We start from the raw sequence: 18,159 nt of genomic DNA, 5'->3' as shown, positions 1-18,159 counted from the left end.
TGTAACTCATCTTGGGAACCCAGGGAGGGCTCCTTCCTGTACTAGCCCATCACCATTGGCAAGCTGCAGCTGTTCCGTACCTCCTGTAAGCGGCACTTTAGGGTGTCACTTGCTGCCTTATGTCTTTGCCCAATGTTTTCACACAGGTGAGCCTCAGATTCACCAGCAGCCCTGCCTGGCAGCAGCTTGGTGGCTGGGTTGCTGGGTACTGTTGAGTACTCCTTGGTTTATCTCTCCGTTTTCCTACTGATGGGCATCTAGGCAAAGCCCAGGTGGGGATAACACAGGGACTACTGCTGTGGACATTCTTATTGCTGTTTGGTGAGCATCTGTGTTCTTGGATAGATTTCGGGGCAGCGGGGTGGGAAGAGCCAGTGATAATATTACCCAGCCAGGATATATCTTCATCCATGTGTATTCCATGGTATAAAGGTCACTCACTGCTGCTGGCTGGAAACTTCCAGAATGGCACCCTTTTGCCCCCTATTTACATCTGAATTTTTCACCTTTGATCCCTGCTGACCACACCCTGTGAAAGGACAAAGGTGAGATGCCAAACTCAAAACAAATCCCCAGTGCAAGCAAGCTCACAAAGCAGGTCACATGTGTTCATCTTGGGACACAGAAGCCAGCGGGGTTGCCTGCTTGCCTGCCTGTGTGTCTGCAGCTATGCAGGCAGACAGGCAGGCAGGAGACCCCGAGTTCAAGATGGCCACCCAGCTCCCTACCCCACACATGCCAGTTTTTCAGCAGAGCCTGCCAGCTGTCACAGGTAGCCCTGTTCCATTTATTTTCCCTGTTTTTTTCCTCTGTATGGATATGGGAAGCAGCTAAGAGGAGAGAATGCCGGTAAAATAAATGTGGTTTGAATGGGTTCCTGGACCTGGGTCCTCTCCCAGGAAGATCTCCCTCCCTCTCTCCAGGGTGACATCAGGAAGTGACTCGGCCCAGACCAGTTTCCCAAGTCTCCAGAGACTCTCTCTGGGATTGAGCTGCATGACCAAGTGCCTGTGCCTTTCTTTGCTTAATTCTCTAAGTGCTCTGGGAGGAATGCACCCCTGCACGTGTGCTTCTCCCCAGTGCCGTTGGATGCTGGCTTAGAACTGAATCTCTAGTATGCTGGAAGACTCTGACGGGGGAGATAGGGGTCTCCCTGCAAGGAGGACCAGTTGCACCCCCATAGGAAGGACATGGTGCTTGCCCCCAAAGGGATAGATGAATGAATCTTGGAATAGTCTTGTATCTGTATCCTAGAACATGCTCTCTCTCTCTCTCTCTCATACACACACACACACACACACACACACTCTCTCTCTCTCTCTCTCTCTCTCTCTCTCTCTCTCTCAAGGGCTCAGGTGCTCACCTGCCCACAGGGTAAATTTGTTGCCATAGCTTGGACCCCTGTCCTCTCCTCTGCAGAGTGCTCCCAGGACTCTCTGGTTCCAGGTGGCTGAAGTGCTTCTGATTCGTTTTAAGTAGTAGGGCCGGCGCTGTGGAGTAGTGAGTTGAGCTACTGCTTTTGGCGCTGTCATCCCATATGGGTACCGGTTTGAGTCCCAGCTGATTTACCCCATCCGATTCCCTGCTAATGCCCCTGAGAAAGCAGTGGAAGATGGCCCGGCACTTGGACCCCTGCAGCCACTGGTAAGAAGCTCCTGGCTCCTTGGTCATTGTGGTCATCTGGGGAGTAAACCAGTGGAATGGATCTCTCTTATTTTCTCTCTCTCTCTCTCTCTCTCTCTCTCTCTCTCTCTCTCTGCAACTCTGCCTTTCAAATAAGTAAAGTAAATGTTTAAAATGAGAGAGAGAGAAAAAAAAGGTAGTCCTGGATCACTCCCACAATTGCTAGGCCTTTCCCTGAAATGGAAGAGATGAACCTACAGGTACAGACCTATACTTTAGACATGAATGTTCAGATAAAATACCTTGGAGAACTGAGGGTCTTTTGGTAACATCTTCATTATAATTCACCTACCATGCAGTTCACCTGCCTTCCAGTGAGGTGCTGAGTGGTTTTTAGTGTGTCCATCACCATAATCCACTTCAGAATGTTTCCATTTCACCCAAAGGAAGGTCCTCTCCCTGAGCAGGCTCCCTGACCCATCACCACCTGACCCCGGGTGACTTGGTTGTCTGGCTCTCTGGATTTCTTAGCACTGAACTTGTACCTGACATGGGCTCTGGGGCTGGCTGCTGCTTCTGTGTCATCCATGTTGTGACAGGCATTAGCAGCGAGCCTGGGGCTTCCCCAAGAAGTGAACAGTGTCCACTCCCCTTTCCATGTCAGAATGTGGAAGGTCATGTTGTGTTTTTTTTGATTTTTTATTTTTTTAAATTATTATTATCATTTTATGATACAGTTCCATAGGCCCTGGGATTTCCCTTACCCTCTCCCCAAATCCCCTCCCCTCACCCACTGAGTTCCCCTATATTATTATTATACTATAGTTCTTCATATACAATCATATGTCCATCATTGCGGGCATGGACAATGGCAGAGAGTCCAGCATCCTATTGTCAAGATATACTTAACAGTTTCATTGGGAGTCCATCTTTGATCTGGAAGTAGAGATGCATACTGCATTGTATCCTCACATCTGGATATAATAGTCTCCATTACACGGTTACTATACATCCCCTTAAATGAAAAGTCATAAACAAAATCAACAACAGGAAGAAAAAAATAAATCAAAAGCACCATGAAGCTAAAGAACATGCTACTGAATGACCAATATCACTGAAGAAATGAAAAAGAAAATCGAGAACCTTCTTGAAGAAAATTATGCTATTGTATGATCTATGAGTCAGTGAATAATTTAATGAGAAAGAAAGTGTTTTGAAGAGATGAAACAAAAAAAAAATCAAATCCATGAGATAGTTTCCTCTGATCTTTGTTGGTGAGATATGTCTCCTGTAGGCAACAAATAGATGGGTTTTGTTTTTTTAAATCCAGTCTACAAATTATGATGTTTGATTGATGAGTTTAAGTCATTTACATTCAGGGTTAACATAAATGGGTGGTAATTTGGTCTTGTCCTTGTAGCAAAGGCTTGTTCATTGATTTAGTCTTCTGTTATTATTTTACTGAGATGTTGTTCACATTTGCCTTTGGTTTTAGTGGATGCTATTCCTCTTCTCTGTCAAGAGAACATCTTTAAGTATCATTTGTAGGGCAGGTTTGGAAGAAGCATTTTTTTTTTAACTTTTCTTTACTATGGAAAAAATTTATTTCATTTTCAAAGACAAAGGAGAACTTCGCCAGGTGTGTTATCCTGGGCCAACAATTTTTTGCTTTTAGAATCTGAATTATGTCTCCATTCTCTTCTGGCATGTAGAGTTTCCTGTGAGAGGTCTCTTGTGAATTTAATTGCCATTCCTTTATATGTCAATTGATTTTTTTTCATGTGCACATTTAAGGATCTTTTCCTATGTTCGATTGAATGGAGCTTGATTATCATGTGTCATGGTGAAGATCTCTTTTGATCAACCCTGTTCCTGGGTGTTGTTTCCCAATTCTTTCTCTAGATTAGGGAAATTTTCCCTTATTGTTTCATTAAATACATTTGTAAACCCAGCTTCTCTTTCTGCACCTTCTGCGACTTCCATAACTCTTATAGTTGGCCTTTTAATAGTGTCTTTCAATTCTTGAATACTTTTTTTGGCCTGATCCAGCTCTGCTTCCAGCTTTTTGTTTGTTTCCCCCTGGTGACAGGAAATATCTTCTAATTCTGAGATTCTTTCTTCTGCCTCCTTCATTCTATTTTGGAGACTCTCTACTGTACTTTTAATTTGCTCCACTGTATTCTTCATTTCTGAGGTATCAGCTTTCATTTGATTCACTGCTGTTATTTGCTGTGTAACATATTCCTTAAATTCCCTGAGTTTCTGTATTATGTGCTTGTTGATGATAAGAAGCTTTATAACAAGTGTTTTGAATTCTGTATCCCCCATTGTCTCAATATTTTCCTCAGTGAACTCTGAGGTTAGCAAAAGGTTTTGCTCCTTTACAAGGGAGTCTTCACTAATATTCATTATGCCTCTGTCTCTTCTTTCGTTCTTGGTCATTGCACTTCTGATTAGCAGAGTCTTCTCCTTGGGGCAGGTTTCTAAGCTGTGTCACCCACAGGTCTACAATGCGATTTTACTTATTGCAGTTGGCACACAACTCTTTGCTTGCAGCCTATTGTGCCACTCCCTCCAGTGAGTTCCATGTTTGGGTTCTTGTGCTAGACTTCCACCATGGTCTGTAGCCTCAGCTTCTAGATTACCACTGTCCATCTCCTGTGATATCATGCTGAGGCTGCACCATTGTCTGTACAGCCTTTCTCCTGCTTTCAGTTAGAGTAGGTTCCAGGATTAGGGAGACACCAGGAGTTCTATATTGCTAGGTTGTTGGTGGTGCTGATCTTGCTGGAACCTGCTGTCCATTAGGTCTGGGAGCCACATGGACCTATTTTGATCGTCTGATGCCAAAGTTGGTATCATTTTCCCAGTGGGACCAGTACAATGCACTGAGCTCAGTGAGTTCTCACCAAGTTCATTGCATGTGCAGTCCTGAGCATAGCTTTTGCCTCCCTACACAAAATAGTGCCCAATTCAGCTCTAGGGGTGGACTGGGCTATAAAATCCACCTTGCACCTGCACCACCCATCTGGGATCTGCCGCTCTGTCTCTACTCCTTGTCAAATCAAACAGACCAGCAGATAGGCAGTTCTTTTTCTGGGTTCACCCGCTGAGCTCCTGGTGAACGCCCCTTCCCACCTTGTTGCTGGTGGAGTTCCAGCTGCTGATGCAGTTCAGATCACTACTCACTGAATCCGCTGTGGTTGGTCACTGCAATACCACACCATTGTGTCCGCTGCTTTCCTGTGTCTGTCAGTCTCAGGTACCCCTCTGCTGTCATTCTGTCCTCTCCTATTTTCTGGAATGTGCCCTCTCTGCTTCATCCTGGTTAATGATTCTCTGTTTAAATGTGTCTTTACCCTATTCCACCAGCTTGAGTCTCACGTCATGGTTTTTAAATATGACGTCTCCTGCACTGTTTTCATTTCATGCCCAGTGACTGCTGTTAGGAGAAGCATGCATTTAGAAGCATCCCCATGCGCCTGGCACAATTGCTCAATTGGCTAGTCCTCCCACCTCAAGCGCTGGGATCACATGTGAGTGTCAATGTATGTCCCAGCTGCTCCACTTTCCACTCAGCTTTCTGCTTGTGGCCTGGGAGAGCTGTAGAGGATGGCTCAAACCCTTGGGACCCTGCGCCCATGTGGGAGACCCGGAGGAAGCTCCTGGCTTCAGATCAGCTCAGCTCTGATCATTGTGGCCATTTTGGGAGTGAACCAGTGGATGGAAGATCCTTCTCTGCCTCTCCTGCTCTCTATAAATCTGCCTTTTCCATTAAAAAAAAAAAATGTTGACATCAACACTATCTGTCTATGTGTGAGCTCTGGGCCGGTTCACCCAGCATCCATAAGTGGGTTCTGACACAGCTGCAACAGTGTTGTAGCGCTCAGGAGATACTCCCACAGGTGCCTCACATCAAGCCATTTGGGGTGGCATGAACCTATAGCTGCAACCATGAAGCAACTTTGATTGGTTGCTCTGCATTTGCAAACCATTGTGTTTCGGAGAATGAAATTGAAGCAAAACTCATTCCCCTCAAGGGAGGGAGGGAGACAGTCCAGGATTGAGCATTTGGAATCTGGTGGCTAGAGATGGCCGCACATGCAGCTCTGAGCCACGTGGGTCCCTGCTCCTTCCCACAGTGTCCCTGTGACTTCCTGACCTCTTCAGGAAAAGGATTCAATGCGTGCAGCAGCTGCACTGCCCATCTGTTGCTGGTTAGGCGGATTGAGTGGTGGGCCAAGAGCTGCATAATTACCTGAACAGGCAGGAACAGCTGCTTCCCCGTGCCCAGCTGAGCTGGCCACGCCAATGAACAGCACTTGTGTTACTGTGGCTGCCAGTGCTGGCAGGAGCTGCCCAGAGCCATTTCCATGCAACTGTACACCTGGGGTCTCCACCAGGCTTCTGGGAGTGAAGTAGCCCAAGCTGACCCCCTGCTCCACTAGAACACATCTGCCTGGGGGTAGGGGAACGTGTGCTGAATGAGGCAGGGGAGGGCTCCCTGGCCCAAAATAGAACAGGCAGTGTCCACCACCAGGCCACAGGTCCTCCGAGCTGCTGAGGAACAGTCCTGGGCCAGGAGAGAAGAGAGTGGGCAGGTGAAGGAGGCAGGGGCACAGGGTCCCACAGTAGGAACATTTTTACTGTCAGTTCTTTTGGGCTCAGAGCAGGGAGCTGTGAGGTCCAAGCCCCTGCTGTGTTTTGGGAATGCTATTGAAGTGTATGCACCACCTGCTGTCCTCCTAACCCCCACCCTGGGATACCTTAGGATACTTTAGCTGGTGCTGTGGTGCTATAGTACTGTGGGCTGCACTGGAGCCCAGTTACCAAAGAGACCCTGCTTCTCTGGGTCAGAGCCGTATATACATAGAAAGCAAGATTGCCAGGTATCTAGTCTCCTCCATACACGATTAGGTGGCCAACCTGTGGTCATCTTTTCCTTCAAATCTCAGAAAGGGTTCGTGAGCCCCTGCCCCACCCCAGGCATTCCCAGCTCTGCTTCCTGCCTGTGCTGGGCAGGCTGCTTCCTGGCCCACAGTCTGTGTCCTCCCTATGGGTCTACCCCTGTGCAGCTGGACAGAGAGCCCTGGAGTAACCTCTTGCCCCAGCTGCTGCATCAGCGTCAAGGGACTGAGGGCGTCACCCATCCTAGAGCCCAGCCTGGCTGTTGGCTGCAGCTGCAGACCCTAATGGGAAATTCCACAGCCTGGGACTTGGAGGCATTGAACACCAGGATGGCTCTGACTGTCCTGCACCAGGAGGGAGCCAAGCCTGTTTCATGAGTTCTGTGATTTATATTAATGGCTGCTCATGAAACCTGGGCATCGCAATTCTGTAACTCACTCCATTAGACAAGTAGGTGAACTCAAACAAGCATGATGCCACATTGAATTCATTCTCTCCTAAGCTGGAAAGAATGCATGCTCAGGTCCTATGGTGCTCCTGTACCGGCAACCCAGTCTCCTGGTACTGCTGCCTCTTCAGCTCATGGCCTATCCCATAAAGCACACCGACCTCTTAGTGTGGCTGGAGGCCCAGCCCCTAAGGATCCTCACAAGGTGTCCCCAAGACAGACAGGACTGTGTCAGAATCATGCACCTGCTCTTCCCCAGAGTGACAGGGAGGGGGGCTGGTGTACCCTCTGGCACCTGCTGGAAGGGTGGCCCTGAATTCTTTAAGGTCTGGCCTGCATTTGGGCAGCCTTTGCACAAGAGGCGTAGCTGGCCCCGGGGTAGTCTGGAAGCCAGTTGTCACTCTGGGCACTGCCCACTCAGCTGTCCCAATTGTGTGTTCCAGGCAGCTGAGTGTAAGACACGGACCAGCTTGCAGCAGCTGGAGGTAGCAACTGAGGCAGCAGGCATTTTTGCAGTTTGTATGAAGCTGCCCAAGAACTGTGTAGCTGAGCCAGGATTTAATTTTTTAAAGATGTATTTATTTTTGTTTGAAAGACAGATTTTGGAGAGAGAAAGAGAGAGAGAGAGAGAGAGAGAGAGAGAAAGAGAAGGTCTTCTATCTGCTGGTTGACTCCCCAAGTGGCTGCAACAGCCAGAGCTGAGCTGATCAGGAGCCAGGAACAACTTCTGGTTCTCCCACATGGGTGCAGGGGCCCAATGGCTGTCCTCTATTGCTTTCCCAGGCCACAAGCAGGGAGCTGGATGGGAAGTGGAGCAGCTAGGACTGGACCAATGCCCAGATGAGACATTGGCGCCACAAGCAGAGGATTAGCTCCATAGACATCTACACCAGCTCCTCTAGCCAGGGTTTAAACCCAAGGATCTCTGGCTGCTAGCTGCTGAACCACAGCTCAGAGAAGCAGCAACACAGCAAGGCAGGAGAGGGAGTGAGCTGCTACTGCAAACAGAGGAGGCAGGGGAAATAGAACCCCTCATCTGTCAGACCAGGGTGAAGGCCTGCTGGGGGGCGGTGGGGCTGAGGGCCCCACAGTGGGAGCACTGTGCGTCCAGGCTGGGGGAACAGAAACCCACGCCGTCAGGAGCAGACAGTATCTCTGAAACACAATCGAGTCCTAAGTCCTCCCAGGGCTACAGGCCCAACCAAGCCATCAGCACTGGTGGGAGGGAGGAAGCGGGCATTCTCATGCCGTGGCAACTGAGTTTATGTTTGACAAGACCAAGAGTTAGAGAGGTGGCTGCTGGTGATGGCCGCACAGCAGTGCCGTGGAACTGGACGTGGTCAGACAGTGAAGTTGATGGTGGGTATGTTTTATCGGTTTTGAAAGTTTGTTTAAAACCATAGCTAGCATTTATTGAGCACTTGCTGTGTACCAAGCTGCAGACAGACCACTTGTCACGTTCTCTGTATGGCTGGGTGACATTGGCACTGTGACTGCTTTCATTTTTCACAGATGAACTGCCAGATTGGAGGCAATGAAATGGGTCTCCCAGAGCCAGGGAACCTGCCAGGGGTGCCGGATAGCTCGGGCTCAGGCCTGAGCAGGTCCTAGTCCTGTGGCTCTACACACTGCCCTGCATGGACAGCAAGCTGACACAGCTAGTGCAAGACAAACCCCCTGGCCTCTGACTGCTGATGGCCACTTTGCCTAAATGTCCCCTCGTCTTCATGACAGTGGCAATTGATCTCCATTGGCCTCCTGGAGGCCACTGTCTCTTTGAGGCTCCCGGGCTCAGCCGGGGCTCTAATCTGTGTTTTTCCACTGTCAGATGGTTTCATACACTGCCCACTCTGGCATGTCATCATGACCTGTGACCTATGTAAGTGTACCCTGTATTGCCTGATCTGTTGCAGACCACAGTTATAGACTACGTGAAGCCCTCAGATCTCAAGAAGGACATGAACGAGACCTTCAAGGAGAAGTTTCCACACATTAAGCTAACACTCAGCAAGATAAGGAGGTATGGAAAGCCACTACCTTCCGTCACTTTGCCCCACTAGTCTGAACCCCACATGCCCTCAGCTCCTGCTTTATACCATTGCTGGACCATGGTCATGTCCAACAGAAAGAGACCACCCACATAGGAGACCCAGATAGAGTTCCAGCCTCCTGGCTTTGGCTTTGGGCTAGCCCTGATTGTTAGGGGCTTTTGGAGAATGAACCAGCAGAAGGAAGACCTCTCCTTCCTCCCTTTCAAAGAAAATGAAAAAATAGATTTTTTTTTTTTTGGTGGTGGTTTCATTTTGAAGCAAAAGCGAACTGGCATCAGGCTGTGAGATGACTTTACACGTAGTTGTCTTCCCAGAGGTAAGAGCCAAGCCCTATCTTCAAGCAGCTGCAGTCACCCTTGCAGCCAATTGGATCCACTGTGTGGATGCCCACAAGCGCCGGCCAAACGCTGGGACAGCCGGCCCCACCGAGCCAGAAGGGAGCCACCTTGTGTTGTTGTTTCTGTAAGCGGCGATTGTGTGTGTGTGTCTCAATGGATGCCACCCCAGCACCATGTCGGCAGATGTGCCAGCATTTCTGCCACCATGTTCCCTTGCACTGATTTGATGCACACTCTAATGAGCCAAAGAATCAACAATGTTTGAGGAAAAGTGGAGCATTCAGTTTGCCCATTTGCTGGGCAGCTTTCCTAAGGACACTGCCTGCTGTGCTTGCCGCCTAGCTCCTTTCCTCCCTAGGTAAGGAACCTAAGTGATCATGGCAAGAGGACTTAGTTCATTTTCTGGAGTAATCATGTCTCTCTCTTTGGGCAGCTCTACTCCCAGTTTCAGGGTTATGGCCCCTTTATGGCTATGGTTATTAGGGAAGAAGAAAGAAAGAGGAAGCCAGCAAGTGGTCCCTTCTGCTGATTCATTACCTAAATGCTTGCAGTGGCCAGGGCTGGGCAAGGCTTGAAGCCAGAAGCCTAGGACTCAATCCAGGTCTCCCAAGTACTCAAAGCATCACCTCTACTTCCAAACAGCCATTGGCATTGTCTGGGATCCCTGTGCGTCCTATGTCCTGTTCGCTGGGGCCTTGGTGATCACCCTGCGGCCTGGCCTGCTGCCTGCCTACTGTCTTCCCAGAGGTGGTGATGGTGGAAGCGCAGGCTGGGATGATGAGGCTCTGCAGCCACTACTCTGAAGTCTGCTCCCCACACATGATATTAACACGCATGTGCCAGGGGAGTCTGTCGTCATATCCCACATCGCCTCCCCCAGGGAGGAGGAGGAGAGAGACGGCCACTTTTGAGCGAGGGCTTCTTTTCCTTTGAGTCCCCTGAAAATGATGTCCTCCTTCCTGTCTTCCCCAGCCTGAAGCGTGAGATGCGCAAGCTAGCCCAGGAGGACTGTGGCTTTGAGGAGCCCACAGTGGCCATGGCCTTTGTCTACTTTGAGAAGCTAGCCCTGCGGGGCAAGCTGAACAAGCAGAACCGGAAGCTGTGTGCTGGAGCCTGTGTGCTGCTGGCGGCCAAGATTGGGAGTGACCTCAAGAAGCATGAAGTCAAGCATTTGATCGATGTAAGTGGCCTGCATTCCAATGGCCATCAGAGCTGGTGTACTCCCCACCCCAGTCTGCCGTCAGGGTCCTGCTCTCTGCAGGACCTGGTTGGTCAGCCCACCCAGGAGGTGTCTGGGCATCATCCATCCTGCAGCAGGTGTCTCGGGCTGGCCTTGAATAGACGGGGCTGGCCTTGAATAGACGGGGCTGACCAGAGGGCCCCAGTTTGGACCGTAAGGGTCCATTTCCAGATGCCATGGAGGTGACATCATTCCCCGCCCCATGGAAGCCACCATGAGGCAAGGAGCTTGTGGGCCATGTAGCCTGTGAGCATCCTGCTGCCACGTTGCCGCCTCAGAGAAGCATGCGGGCTTACTGGATGACACATACCTTTCATTGAAGGCAGAGCCTCAACAGAAAGCAAGGGAACTCTGATCTCCTTGGGCAGAAATAGGAATAGCCATTTTAAAAGATGATGCAAACAATATATCAAAAAATCGATCCTTTTATAGAAGCTCATCAGGAGACAACTGCTATTGAAAAGGTAGATGGTTGACTCAGAACACCCTAGAGGAGTCCCCTAGTTCAAACAGAACCCTGTGGCCTGGGCAGCACAGTCAGTAGAAATCCCCTTGTCACTGCTGAAAGCTGGGAAGCCCAAGGTTGATGTACTGGACTGACAGCAGGCCCTGCTCCTGAGAGAGGCAAGCATCAGTTCCGTCTGAGGGCTGCACCTTCCTGACCTCAGCTCTCAAAGCCTTACTCCCTGATACCAAATGTCCACATGGGAATGTCCCGGGTACCTATTCAGTCCATAAGCAGCAGAGTGTGGGGCCGTGTGGGCACACAGCAGGTTTGATCAGGGCTGTGGGCAGAAACCTCCAGGTTGATTACCTTGGAAGGAGTAGATGACACAGACTGGGGAGTAGCTGCTCTAATTCTTTTCAGCAGGCTCTAGGGTCTGGGGGTCATCCCTCATCATCTGGTGCTTAGCCCTGTGTTGATTAGGGGCAAGTGGAGAAATGGCCTGAAGTGTAAGTCCAGAAGAAAAAGGTGTCTTGGGATATGATACCTGCATTGGTTGCGTTGCATTTGGGAGGGTGACAGTTATGCGGAGGAATCAGCCAACCCTGGCAGGGGCCTTCCTGATCAGCAAGGGCCCACAATGTGAAAGCCTCAAGAAACCAAGCACACAGGTTGCACGATGGCCCATGTGTTCTCACTTGGCCAGCCATCTTCCCATTGTAGAGAAGAGAGTGGCGCATCCTTACATTTTAGTTTCCGATGGGGATCCTGGAGCCAGTCTCCCATGGATCTCAAAGAGCAGCTGTGTTAATAAAGCTTGCAAGTGACGTTCTGTACATGTACCACACAGCAAAAGCGGATGGCATTAGTACAGAGCGTGATAAAAATGAGGGCTTGGCGGGCCAGCTTGCATCAGTCATAAGCCTGATGGAAGATCTCTTCCCCATTATCATTTTAGCACAGTCAATACCTGCTATGTGAGTGAAATCTTGTTAATTCAGCCAAAAACTCCACTTAAGCCAAAGCAGAGGCCTTCTCTGCCACTCTCAACCCACTCTCCTCCACTGCTAACCACACATGCTGGCAGGGACAGGTGGCAAGCCACTGGACCCTCAGCCCCTATGAGACCCACTGGAAGCAGAGTGACCCATCCAGGACCAGGTCCTGCACCTAAGATGAAAGTACTGGACTGCCCATGACCTACTCTCCCTGCTCTGAGCTACCGTGTGGCTGTTAGGCTGCAGCTGACTGGCTCTGCTGTGTAGCTTCACCTCAGCCTGCAGAGTTTGGAGGGAATGCTGCAGCTGAAGTTCCAGAGAGGTTGGCATCGCCGTAACTGCTATTTCCTGCCCAGGTGGCCTTGGACCAAGTGACCTCCTGGAGCCTAGGTCTTTCCTCATAAAATGATAAAATGGAGACTGACATCAACCTTGGGAGCTAGCCAAAAGGATTAAATGTAGCTGTGTGAGTTGTGTGTGGCTCTGGGCAGATGGCAGGCCCTCAGGACAGGTGGCAGAAAGCACTGACCAACATCATGCCCCATTGTGGGTGCCATGGCTAGAATAGGATTGTGCCCTTCTGGAACTGACTTGATGGCCGCCATGGCAGTGCTGGGAGGCAGAGTCTTTGAGAGCTGGCTGTCCTGGCACCTGGGTTGTCCAGTGAGGCTCCCTGGTGTTTTGCCCCCCTCTGCCACACCCCCATTTTCTCTCTGGCCCCCACCAGATGTTGCTGCCTGATCATGGGCTTCCTGACCCCTTCCCAGCCCCTAGAGCCTCAGGTCAGTGCCCAGTCAGTGCCTCCAAGTTTGCTGGCCTATTCCAGCACCAGAAATTAGACCAAGGCCTGCCAGCGGGCTGAAAAAAAAAGTGAACTCTTCAGTTGCAGGGGGAGCCTAAGATGTTGACGGCCAGGCTAAGGTGGCTTCTCATTTTCTTTTATTTGGTGCAGAAACTGGAAGAAAGGTTCCGGCTGAATAGGCGGGAGCTGATTGCCTTTGAGTTCCCGGTGTTGGTGGCCTTGGAATTTGCACTTCATTTGCCAGAGCACGAAGTCATGCCGCACTACAGACGCCTGATCCAGAACTCCTAGCACAGGGCCCCAGGGAGGGCCAGGGATCACCACCTCTGAGCTCAACCGAGCAGCCCTCAAGTCCTGGAGATACAAAAAATAGGACTCACTGCTTCCTCGCCGCCAGCCATGCCGGAAGCCTTCCAGGGAGAAGGGAGCCGCGCCCTGATTACTACCCGGGATGCATGAGGCGACCAGTGCTGGGGACAGCAGAGGCCCAGCCAGATGTTTCCCAGAGACACACACTCTGAGAGTGTGGTCTCTCCAGACTGTTCTACATGGAGCATGAGGGAGAACTTGGAGAACTTGGGGTGGGGTTGGGGAAACTTTGAGAAAAGAGATTCCTCCGGAATGGCAAGACTGTGCCAGCCTGTTTTTGTATCAGCCGCCGGAAGCATGCTTTCCATGGTGGCATGTGAGGGTCCGAAAGAGATGTCGCCATAGCTGCCCAAATGCTCAGAGCCAGCGTAAGCCAGGTAGAGCTTGTGCAGTCACTTCTAGACATTTCTGGAGATTGATTACTCAGTACCAGATCCTCAATTCCGCCAGCCCTCGTTCAGTGCTCCTGTGGGACCAAGACACGTGCTGGGCCTGGGCCATGACCCCTGTGCCTTTTTGCTAGGGGCCACCATGCGTACCTGCGTGGCCCACGCCCCTTCGGCTGTGCTCCACAGGCTGGGTTTCTGTGCTCTATGTTAGAGTGCGTAAGAAGCACATTGATCGTGCTACATATCTGCCTATATAAACAGAGAAAAGTATTTGATAAAAAAAAAAGTCAGACGCAGGGCTGGGGCGTCAAGGCTCACGCGAACATTTGAAACAGAGGCGGGGTTGACGCAGAAGACAGCGGCCCTGCTTGTTCCCACGACTCCCACCCACGACCCCAGCCCTGTCCCGCCCAGGGCTGGACTTACACTGGAACTGACGCTGGCTGGGAGGACCTGAACTGGGGCACATCATCATGTCATCATCTCGCTGCCACAAGACACAGGTGACAGCTGGGTGGTCTTGCTAAAAAAAAAAGCCCATGGCCATGTTAAAAAAAAATGAGAGAAAGAATTAAAATCTTTTCTGTTTTCTATGTGCACGTGCATGTGTGGGTGTACAGTCCATCACCTTGGCCTTCCCTTGCTAACTGGTCTGCCTCCATCATCCCCGGGTGCCACATGCACCAGATTCCGAGCTGGTCATCAGCCCCCTGGCAGAAGGTGGACAGAGGAACCGAGCACAGATGGCTTCCTTTAGTAGAGCTTAATATAGTCTGCACACCGTGGTGGCAACCAGATTAATACAATGTCTGTGGCTGATCAAAAGTTAGGTCTGCCAATATTTAAGAGGCTGCTACTGTTTCTAAACCAAATGTCTTAAAGATTGATTTATGTGTTTGAAGGAATGAGACAATGGGAGAGACACAGTGAGCTGTCTTCTGCTGCTAGTTCACTTCCCAAATAGTCATGGCCGGGGGAGGGGCCGGGCTCGAGCCAGACATTCCATGCTGATCTTCTACATGGAAGGCAGTGGCCCAAGCACTTTGGCCATTCCCTGTTGTATTCCCAGGCACCGTAGCAGGAAGCTGGATTGGAGAGAGCGGTGAGAACTCAAACCCTGGAACAGGTGCTCTGCTCTGGGTGCCAGCGTTGCAGGCGGCAATGCCAGGTCCATAAGCCAGAATGTTTAAGCCTCCATCTGAGCTGCAGATCTGGTACTAAGATGGCCCAGTGAGCTCCTGCCACACTCAAGGGGGTGTCCGATGGACAACGACATAGGCCACCAGCCTCGAGGTAGAAGGGAAGAAGCCTGAATCCTCCCTGTGCCTTAAATATCAGGCTGATAGGTCTTTTAATGCTTATGAGATGGATTCAGGAAGCTGGCTGATTAGTTTTTTTTTCAAGATTTATATTTGTTTTCCTTGGAAAGTTAGATTTATAGAGAAAAGGAGAGACAGAAAGATCTTCCATCTGCTGGTTCACACCCCAAGTGGCCACAACAACCAGAACTGAGCCAATCCGAAACCAGAAGCTTCTTCCGGGTCTCCCACATGAGTGCAGGGTTCCAAGGCTTTGAGCCATCCTTGACTGCTTTCCCAGGCCACAAGCAAGGAGCTGGAAGGGAAGTGGAACAGCCAGGATACTAACGTGTCCGTATGGGATCCCAGTGCTTGCAAGGCAAGGTCTTTAGCCACTAGGCTACCGCTCCAGGCCCTAACTAGTTGCTTTTCAGATTCACTTTGACTACAAATTTTATTGTAGCTTGTGTATGTGTTGTTGAGTGAGCAGACTTGCTTAGTAGGGGCTAGGAACCAGGCATGTGGGCAGGAGGCTGCATTTTGTGTGTCCATCACAAGATCTGTTTCTGGAGGCCAAGAAAGATGAAAAGGAAAGTTAAAGGGTGGAGGATGAGGAGTGCAGGTCACTCCCAGCGCCGCCCGGGTGACACAGTACATTCCAAACACTTGCCCAGCCTTGAGCTTTGGCAAGGCATCAAGGAGGAAGCCCGAGCCTGTGTGGCCAGAAGGCAACTCGGCAGTCCAGTTCCAGAAGATTCTGAGGCTTTGCTCTCTGACCTCCAGCCCTGCCCTCTGTTAATACTACCCCACAGCCTCCCCTTCTCAGGCATGACTATTGCCTAATCGCTATTCCTCAGGCCCTCACAAGGTGGTTCTGCATGGCCCGGGCAGGGGGAGAGAGGGTGCCTCCTCTGTCAGCCCTGATTGAGGGTGCAAGGTGGGAGGGAAGAGTTGGGGGAGGGGGGGAACAGACAGAGCTAAGCCAACAGGAAGTTTGATGCCGCCTGCAGAGCAGCGAGAGGAAGTGGGTGTCTGGGAGCAGTGCCCAGCTCAGGCCCTGTCCGCTCTGTACCTGCTGCCCTGGAGCAGAGCCCTGGCCAGCCCAGCCACACCTCTCCCGCCAGCCCTGGAGCCACAGATCTATGTGAGAACAGGAAATTCAGACAAAAGGCAAATATGCTTCATCCTGAGCTTGTCTGCTCCCAAATAGGGTGGAAGCTGACTCCCCACGGATAACTGCACCACACTGGCCTGCCTCCAGCCACTAGCGACCAGGGAGGCCGGGGTTCCTTCCTGTCCCTTCCGTGCCCCACCCCCACCAGCACATCACACTGTTGAGTGCACTTGCTATTGGCTTGCTTATCTCTCTCTGGCACTTCCGGGCCAGGGCCCACCAGCAAGCCCTCTGCCCTCTGCCAGCACTGACTGCCTCAGATAACTCCATGCTCCTTTGCAGGCTGCGGGTGGTGGGGGAGGGGAGGAGAGGCTGGAGGCTGAGGTCCCTGGGAGCCAAGGAAGGCCAGCTCCCCAGGCAAGCTGACTGCGAAGGGACCAAGATGGACACGGCCCGTTCACAGCAAGTTTAGGTAGGGAATGCTGGGCACCCAGGTAGGGGTCCCACACCCAGGGGACAAGCCCAGAGTTGTGTTTTATCCACAAAGCAAAGGGAAAGAGACCTCTGGTAATACAACCACAGCCTGGAAGGAGAGAGAGAGAAGCAAACAAGAAAAACGAGGGGGAAGGAGCATTTACTTGCCACTTCCACATACACACAGAGGCAATTCAGGAAGGAAGGGAAGCTACCCAAGTGAGTCCCTCCCCATAAATGCCCAGGCAGAATCCTAAAGAGCAGTTCTACAGGGACTACAGGCCCAGGCTGGAGCTCCTCCTTGCTCCTCAGTGTGGGACGGAGGGTCAGAATGGCCCGTTAGAGGGAGCAGTCTGCATCCGCACCCAGTGAGCCATCTGTTCGGATTAGACAAGCCTAGGACAGAAAGTCATCCTTGAAAAGGTACCACTTGTCAGGATTCCAGCTGGATCAGCTAGGGAAAGGCGCAAAGAAAACCCACATGGCTTTCATGTCAGAAAAACAATCAGAACAGTGCCAGGGGGCAGCATGGTCAGCTAAGCTACCACTTGTGATACTTGCATTCCATTACGGCACAGGTTCAAGTCCCAGCTGCTCCACTTCTACCCACCTCCCTGTAGATACCTCTGGGAAAGTGGTGGAGGGTGGTCCAAATGCTTGAGTCCCTGCCACCCACACAGGAGACCCGAATGGAGTTCCAGGCTCCTGAATCCAGGCTTGCCGTATCCCTAGCCATTGTTAGGAACTGAACCAGCATACAGAAGACCAATCTCTGTCCCTTCCTCTCTCTATCACTCTTTCAAGTAAGTAATGAAGTATTAAAAAAAAAAAGTGTGAGCCCTATCCGTGAGTGGAGGTCTTGGTATGTATTTGCCAGCTGTTCCCACCTAATGTTTTCAGGCTGCACAGGCTAATAAGTAGGTGTCAGGCCACAGGCATAGAACTCTAGTGAGTAAGATCAACCAGTGGTCTTACAGGCTGGTCCCCAGATGCCACCTGTGCCCCCGATGCTCTAAGGCCCAGGGTCATAGTCACACTGGTGGAGCCAGAGCCACTGGGACTGCCAGGGCATGGCTGCCCTCTCACTCAGCCTTGATCTTGATCACAATGAGCAGTTTGCCTGCACTGGCAGTGAGGACAAGCTGGCATTTCTGGATGCATCTGACACTGAGTTCTGTGGGCTTCCAAGTGTTGGAGGGAGTCCCATGGGATGGGGAAAGGTACTGTCTCCATGTGCCCCACAGATGTTTCATAGAGAAATCCCCAACCATGCAGAAACTCTGAACGGATGCTTCAGGGACTCCCTGCCGGCCTGCATAAGGCATCAGGGTCGGGAACTGGTGTTCATGAGCCAGCCTGGCTTGGGATACCAAGTCAGGTCAAGACAGAGCAATTGTTCAGTGTCATGAGAGAAGTCCAGGAAACAAACCAACAAACTAGGTGCTTGGAAGGACTATGATGAGGACTCTTCAATGGGTTGGAAGAAGCCAGAGAAGTGAGCTTGACTATGGAGATAAACCCCTGTGTGTGATGTTCAACAAGGGGTTATTGCTGGGAAAACATGGAGTTCACTGAGCAGGTACCATGCCCCACCCTGTGCTGGATCATGGAAGTACAGGCTGCCATTTAACCTTCAAGCTCTAATGCTAGGCTTCTATGCCC

The 18,159-nt window shown here is 50.9% G+C and overlaps 1 protein-coding gene across 2 annotated transcripts in view; it reads left to right on the top strand.

Moving 5' to 3' along the window:
* The window catches only part of CABLES1 (Cdk5 and Abl enzyme substrate 1), a 94,208-nt gene extending 80,323 nt beyond the window's left edge, over positions 1 to 13,885 (top strand). For both annotated transcript variants that reach the window (XM_058676864.1, XM_004579709.3), the window contains 3 exons: positions 8,893 to 8,999; positions 10,341 to 10,548; positions 13,004 to 13,885. In XM_058676864.1, the coding sequence (XP_058532847.1) occupies positions 8,893 to 8,999; positions 10,341 to 10,548; positions 13,004 to 13,144 (456 nt within the window). In that variant the 3' untranslated portion in view covers positions 13,145 to 13,885. The remainder of the gene's footprint in view (positions 1 to 8,892; positions 9,000 to 10,340; positions 10,549 to 13,003) is intronic.
* Positions 13,886 to 18,159: the final 4,274 nt, after the last annotated feature.

Source organism: Ochotona princeps, chromosome 18, assembly GCF_030435755.1.
Source record: "Ochotona princeps isolate mOchPri1 chromosome 18, mOchPri1.hap1, whole genome shotgun sequence".
In the NCBI taxonomy this organism is placed as follows: Eukaryota; Metazoa; Chordata; class Mammalia; order Lagomorpha; family Ochotonidae; genus Ochotona; species Ochotona princeps.
The sequence above is the reverse complement of the archived record's forward strand: the minus strand, read 5'-3'. Positions and strand labels throughout refer to the sequence as shown.